Source organism: Anarrhichthys ocellatus, unplaced genomic scaffold (assembly GCF_004355925.1).
Source record: "Anarrhichthys ocellatus isolate YVR2014 unplaced genomic scaffold, GSC_Weel_1.0 scaffold30, whole genome shotgun sequence".
NCBI classification, from domain to species: domain Eukaryota; kingdom Metazoa; phylum Chordata; class Actinopteri; order Perciformes; family Anarhichadidae; genus Anarrhichthys; species Anarrhichthys ocellatus.
In genome coordinates this window covers 2,951,492-2,958,585 of record NW_022280060.1, presented here as the reverse complement: position 1 = coordinate 2,958,585, position 7,094 = coordinate 2,951,492, and the positions used below count along the sequence as shown (strand labels likewise).

Sequence of the window (7,094 nt, the reverse complement as noted above, 5' to 3'; positions counted from 1 at the left end):
GGCATTTCAGAAAAGGAACATCATACCAACAGTAAAATATGGTGGTGGTAGTGTGATGGTCTGGGGCTGTTTTGCTGCTTCAGGACTTGGAAGACTTGCTGTGGTAAATGGAACCATGAATTCTGCTGTCTACCAAAAAATCCTCAAGGAGAATGTCCGGCCATCTGTTCGTGACCTCAAGCTGAAGCGGACTTGGGTTCTGCAGCAGGACAATGATCCAAAACACACCAGCAAGTCCACCTCTGAATGGCTTAAGAAAAACAAAATGAAGACTTTGGAGTGGCCTAGTCAAAGTCCCGACCTGAATCCGATTGAGATGCTGTGTGACAGCTCATTCATCCCTGGAGGTCTGGGGATCAGCACCTTGGACAGAGGTGTTGACTCACTTTGGTGCAGAACGTTAAAAATGGTCTCGCTGTACTGTACAGGAAGCCAGAAGGAAGCTATACAATGAAGTAATTTAGAACAATGTGGTTTGAGTTTTGCTTCTCATCTAGAAACATCTTGGTGTCTTTCCTAAGGAAGACAGATTCAGTCTACATGATTTTCATGTCTTCTAATCAGATTTTTTTTTTTTTTTTAGTTTATTTGGCTCCGAGTATTTAATTTGAGGGTAATTTTAGTCATTAGATCAACAAAAATATCAATAGAAAAGAACAGGGAGCCCTGGAGGGAAATGCTGCAAAATGACATATATAGTCACGAAAAATATTTGCACTGCAGTCCTCAGCACGCCATATCAAAACTACCCTCTTGATCTAATGTTTAAAAAAAAAAAAGAAAAGTTGGATATCCAGCCTGAATGATCACCCCAGTCTAGTGTGAGACTAATAGGTAAAGTTGATTTATAGTAATAGTTGCATTGGGACTAAGAGTGTGCAACATGTCTTTGTTTTTAGTACATTTGTCTAGTTTTACGAATATGTAGAATATCATATTTTATGAATTAATTTTTATTTTGCAAATTTGGGTATGAAACTGATGAAGATTGATTCTGACAGACACGGTTTGTTTAAAACTTACATTTATTCTATTGTACTTCACAAATAGTATTTCACAAATATTTACAGAAAAACAATGTACATTTTACCACTGATGTCTTGAAAGTAAAGTATGAAATATCTTAATGGGACATTGTAGAAAAGCATTTATAAATATCCATTTTGAGACTTTGACTTAGAAAAGTAGCAGAAAGATGTTCACGTGACAGAAGGTTTCTTGGATGGTTGCAGATATTCAATGTTCTCGTCATTTGGAGCAGCATTTAATCTAGTGTGCCTACAGAAAAATAAAATAATTAGAACAAAACTGTACTGGTACATGCATTCAATATAGGAACGTGCTCAATAATGTCTACAGTCTTTGTGCACACATTTGCATGAACATGCTGTATGTTATGCATTCTTATCTTACACATGTGAGAGAGAACTTTAACTAGATGAGGCATAAAAAAGGCTCTAAAAATGTCCTGGTGAGTCTTACCTTCAAGAAATGCAAATTCATCTATGGCCTCTATTGCGTTGTCTGTAGAGGTAAAGAAGGGAAATGGGAGACAAAAAGTCAGAGCTGGTTAAAAGAGCTTTCAGGTTTCTAAACATCTTTGCATTTAAATAAAGGTTTGTCAACAGCCAAGTGAACATGTTGATGATCTACTTTCCTCTACAAAAATCAGCGCAATGTCAACTTAAATGAGTAATCATTTATATTTTCACACAATCTAAATTGTTGTGATCTGGTCTGAGCCCAACATCAATAACACTGTCTCATTTTAAACAATGACTGTGTGTATTTGCAAACCGCATTCAGAACTTCTTTACAGCACTTACCCAAGTCCTTTCTTTGCAAAGTTTTTCTCTTTCCTTGCTGGGCGTAGACCAGGGAATCTTTGGCGATCATCTCGACAAACAACTCCTGTAAGAAGGAAATGCATGAATATTTTGTCATTTGAAACTAAATCAAATTCAGAACCTAGTAGGAATAACTCATGATTTTTGATATCGGTATCGATTTCAACCTGAAGCCAAAATAAATGGGACCAAATTGTGCACAATGCATTTCACATTCCTGACTTTCATTAATTTTTCTGTCAAGTATAGGACATGCTGTGTCACCTGGTTTACCTTGAGAGAGAGAGATATATATATATATATATATATATATATATATATATATATATATATATATATATATATATATATTCACTTTTTAGTCCGAAATTTGTAAAGGTAGGAATGATTAACTCCCACGCGCTGCTTGCATCGAGCAGACAAAGTACCTTAAATAAATATTCATATATATTTTTTTTCATTTAGGTTTCTGCCAGCTCGCATATGGTACCTTTTTTAAAGTCTACATGTAATAAACATGACATTAGAGGACAACTCTCCTGATGAGTGTAACAGGTGAAAGTACGTCAATGGTTGCAGGTTTAGGCCCCAATTTAGCTGGTGGAGTTCACTATAAACTTCACTTAACACATTGATATACTACAGATAATAATCATATTGCATCAGGATAAAGACATCGTTGGTGACTAGCTGTCGACTCTCGCGCTGTGATAGCACAGGGAGTAACGTAAAGCAGTCGGAGTTGTTGTCGCACTTCCTCCGCGTTTCTTTTACCGTGGCTTTAGCGATGATGAACACAGACTCCTGGCTGGCGAGTGACACGTCTGGGTCGGTCTTCATGAGCGCCTTGATACGAGCCAGCGGGAGTTTGGACAGTCTGCTGTGGCTCACTGCGGCGGCCGCGGGGCCCGTCTGCTGCTGGGTGCTGTCCTCCTCCGCCTCGGCCCCGCGGCTCTCCTCCTCAATCCCACACTGGTCCGGGTCGGGCTCCGTGGGGGTGACGGCTGTAGCCACTGTTGCTGCCATTCTCCGTCTTTAAACCGATAGTTATACTTCAAAAAACAGACAAATCACTACCGATTTCCAGCAACATGTCCAAGATGACAACATCAGCAGCAGCGCGCCAGCATGTGCTTCCGGCCTTTCGGTGAGGGGCCTGCGCTGATTCGTCAGCTAGTCACTCTGACGCCCCGCCCTTTCCTCTCCCGCCAACCAATCTTCGTCGGTGATTGGTCAGAATGTGAACCAAGCTCTGGCTATTGGCTAGAAGTAAACGTCAATCCTGCCCTGCACGGTGAGGCTATGTCAAGATGTTGATGCTTGTGAATCACGTGTTTGTTTGTTTTTTTTTGTTTGTTTTTTTCTTATTTTGAAAGCAATACAATAGATGAAGAATATTATCCTCTTACTTCAACCAGTAAGGAATTGACTTGGATAAAACGAACCTTTTCTCTGTTGATGCTTTTTGTCCACTTGGTGGCAGCAGAAACACGCTGTGAACATAACGCAGCTATTTTACACCCAGTGATGTTAACATGGCAAACTGTAAGCAAACAGGCGACATGTAGCAACAGTAGCTTTCTTTTGGAGTAGTTTCTCTGCTCAGCCTTTTTTCCTCTGTTTTGGTCTCCACCAACTCCTGAGGGAAATGTCAAAGCGAATGCTAAATGCTCCACTATGTAAACAAGCGTAAGCACATATTGAACCGTATCTTTTATTAGCATCATATTATGCTATAATAATGACCTCTTTAAGTCATATTTTTCCTTCTCAAAAGAGTCCCCTGAATTCCCCTTAAACTTAGCTGTTAACATTAGCCTACTGCTAATATGTGTAACATTAATGTTTCAACAATTAAATTCACACACAATGTAGTATGTTATATATTGTTTTGAGTCTATGCCAAACTTAAGTATACATATATCTATATATACACTTTCACAGACTTGCAACTAATTTACTATAGGTGCAAGATTGTCTGATAGCCTACAGGAATTATTTATCTTTAAAAGTGTGTATGCAGCATTTCCATCGTTTGTCTGTCGGATAATAACCTGATGAGCGGTACACTAATACACTGTGGTAATAGGATTGTGACGAGTGATTTAGTCCTCTGAGGCTCGATTCACGTGTTCAGTGAGAGTCAGGTGAGCCTGAGGTGACGGACATGAAGGATCCGCAGCGCCCAGGTAAATTGATCTGCTTTATTCTAATATTTCTGTCAGATTTTAAGAAAAGTTTGCAGAAAGTATTGTATTGTTTGAAATGTGGGTACCACTTTCTAATAAAACACTCATAAAGGGTTTATAGTGTATAATTCATGGCTTCAATAATGATTAATATAGTTTATTCGTGCTTTATAGATCAGTTATTGGCTATTGAAAAGAATAACTTTTGGGTACCAAGACATGAATAAACCCTTTGTTTGTGTTTGTCTTCCAGAATAACAAAAGCTTTGTCTCTTAACTACTTTAATTCATCAGTAAGATGGATGATTTAACCCTCAATTAATGACTTAACATCTGAAATTGAGGACTTGATTGCTTTTTAGATAATACAAACTAATGTCAATAATTTATGGTTTACCAATAGTCTGCTACAATAGCTAAACACCAGCCAACCGTATTCTCCATAACCCAAAACTACTTCCTGGCTTCTATCCAATCTGAAAGGAATTCGTAAAAGATTTTTCTTTTAAATGACAAAAAGTCTTCAAACACTTACTACTTGTATTCCCTTTTCCAAAGGTTCTTTATTATTTTTAGCCTATTTCAACAGCCATTTGGCTGTGTGACGTCTAAATATACATCTATGTTTAGCCCTAAACTGTTTGGCAATGTGATTGACATGTTCAGCATAATTCACTGCATGTAAATTCAAAGTGCTTCATGTTAAAGTGCAGACAGCAACAAGTAACATGTGCAGAATACAGTACAATACAAGAAAGTTTAGCAGTGAGAAAAAAAGTTAAGTTTGAAATAATCGAGTATCGACTTATTTTTAACCATTTCAACTTGACTAGACCCACTAATGCTGTATTGTGTCTAAATCTGCTGTCTAAAAGAAGATCGTAATCTTGGCCACTTAAAGCCTACCGGGAACTAAATTTAGCCCACAATGACCAGGAGGAGGTAGACAGTACTATTACACTGTAGATTAACAGAAGTTTAATGTCAGTTATCAGTGTTATTAACCATTGCATCTAACTTCATTTAACTCAGTTCTTCAAAATTGTTGTCGTTTGAAGAGGTTATATCTGCAGAGCTCAAGCCTCGACGGAGGAACAATCTGACATCTAACCCCGTCGCTTGTTGCTCTTTGTGTAGTGCTGAACCTTAATCAACTGTTTCCTGTAAAAACAAAAGAAACAGGATATAAGCTTTACGTAAGAATTTACTTCAAATATTAGTATATGAGTACTTTGGCCAGTTTTTTTTTTTTTAAATAAATGTGCTGAGACTTGAGAACTGTGTGGAAAGAATATGAACTTGTGTTCCCAGAACAGAAAAAAACAGGAAAGGTTGACGCATCCTGCTTTTGTCCATCATTAAAAACAAAATGTATGCAAACGTGTTGAAATTGATGATATCAGCAGCATCCTCTGGACTTCCAAAGCTGATAAAATACTCACAAAGCGACACCAGAAAGGTGTAAAGAGTCTTATAATAAAATGTCAAAAGAAGAGCTCCCCGTATCCTGAGAAATAGATTTAATTTAAGTTCATTTATAAACTGAATGTCGGCAACAAAAGGATAAAACAATAGAAAATATGTATATTTGCAAACTAACTTCAAATCTACATAATCAGTTACTGTTTGCCTCCATCTTGTAACAGAACCTACAACTTATAAAATCATGTTAAACCAGGTTAGGATTATTGTGAAAGAGGCCAGACGTTTTAGCTCATAAGGTAACGTGAAGGTCAATCTCATTACCAATGTTCTACACATGTAACCGCCCCACATTTGACCTGTAGGTCCAGCACAAAAACAACTTAAGAGTGTCCCCGGCTGTTTCCTCCGTACACATTACTGAATAAAAAGTACTTTTATCTGAGTATTAATATTGTTTTGTGGAACAAGCTCCACATGCTCATTTCACACAGTGGTGCTGATGTATTTCTACAGTCATCTGCAGAGCAACCCAAATATCTTCATGGCTTTCAAATTGTTTGTTTCTCAAATTTCTTTTCAAGCCATCAAAGCACGCCTATGGCCAAAGAAGGAGAGCAAAAAATCCAAAGACGAGGCTCGAGTGGTGGAAAGGATAGCCAAGAAGTCGCCGGCCTCGGCTGCCACATGTGCCATCCCGCAGCTGACTGAAGCAGAGAGGATGAGGCAGTCACCGTTTGAGAGGGTCGTCTACGACATGGCCCACGACCAGAGGATCGTCAACGACCTGATGCTCGGTCGAAGAGTCGGCTTCTACGAGCTGCGTGGAGAGATCGGGCAGGGCAATTTCGGCACGGTCAGGTTGGGCATCCAGGCCTTGACGAAAGGTCAGGAATCATAAGTTATTTATGTTTTTCTTGTAACCCATAACAAGCAGTTTTCTTATGACTATTCTCTCAACTTTAACAGACTTTACATTGTTTGAAAGCACAAAGCTACGGAGCCCTCTGACTCTATCTGTGGAAAGAATTCAAAGCTCCCAAAGACTGACAGCAGTTGCTCATTGTTATTGAAATGCATGCAAAACACAACAGTAAAGACATATGAAGGAAATTTGTAGAATAAAAAAAAAAGATTTACAATTTTATGTTGAGTTTGTATTATAGGGCTTGTGCATAAAAAGGGGGTTGCTGGTTGATTGATGTTTGAATCTAAAGATAATGAATATCATATCCGGCAGGAAGCACATTCCCTCCATTCCTGTGGGCAGCCACGTTTAAGCCTTTTCTGCTTTTATATACACAGTTTGTTGTTGTACATGACTAATATTAGTAGGCTGATCTCCTGAATAAGCCTTTCTGATCCCCAGATCTTCCCCGACCCCTGCAGTGGATTTATGTATTTCTGTCGAAATGCCTTTATGAAAACCACTCTTTTGTGTGTGTGTGTGCGCACGCAGTTTTAGCAGTAGCTGGCCTCGTGATTCTTAGCCACATTTTTCTCAGACCTTAAAATAATGCTGCACCAAAAATACCTCCTCATGTGCATGTCCCATGGGCTTAGATGTCTTAAGAACAGTCCGTTCTTATTTTGAGCTGTCACCTTGTTAGACCCTCTCTAAATCCTTCGCTAACAT

The 7,094-nt window shown here is 38.7% G+C and overlaps 2 protein-coding genes across 2 annotated transcripts in view; one reads left to right on the top strand and one right to left on the bottom strand.

The window, feature by feature from the left end:
* Window positions 1–565: 565 nt before the first annotated feature.
* On the bottom strand, window positions 566–2,976 carry pole4 (polymerase (DNA-directed), epsilon 4, accessory subunit). Its single transcript, XM_031864318.1, has 4 exons — window positions 2,622–2,976; window positions 1,827–1,911; window positions 1,483–1,524; window positions 566–1,278 (listed from the first exon to the last, which is right to left on the bottom strand). Exons 1-4 carry the CDS (start codon window positions 2,871–2,873, stop codon window positions 1,265–1,267), a joined length of 393 nt encoding a protein of 130 aa, XP_031720178.1. The 5' UTR covers window positions 2,874–2,976; the 3' UTR covers window positions 566–1,264.
* Window positions 2,976–7,094, top strand: part of LOC116392432 (serine/threonine-protein kinase NIM1) — an 8,269-nt gene continuing 4,150 nt past the window's right edge. The window contains exons 1-2 of the mRNA XM_031863864.1: window positions 2,976–3,141; window positions 6,043–6,345. Coding sequence (XP_031719724.1) covers window positions 2,976–3,141; window positions 6,043–6,345 — 469 coding nt within the window. The remainder of the gene's footprint in view (window positions 3,142–6,042; window positions 6,346–7,094) is intronic.

Bases quoted from the DNA above. Each gene is read 5' to 3' on its own strand.
- pole4 (XM_031864318.1), bottom strand. From the start codon at position 2,873: ATGGCAGCAACAGTGGCTACAGCCGTCACCCCCACGGAGCCCGACCCG. The intron at 1,912-2,621 runs GTAAAAGAAACG...TCCTTCTTACAG, and splicing joins TCATCATCGCTAAAGCCACG to GAGTTGTTTGTCGAGATGAT. The intron at 1,525-1,826 runs GTAAGTGCTGTA...TTACCTCTACAG, and splicing joins TTTGCAAAGAAAGGACTTGG to ACAACGCAATAGAGGCCATA.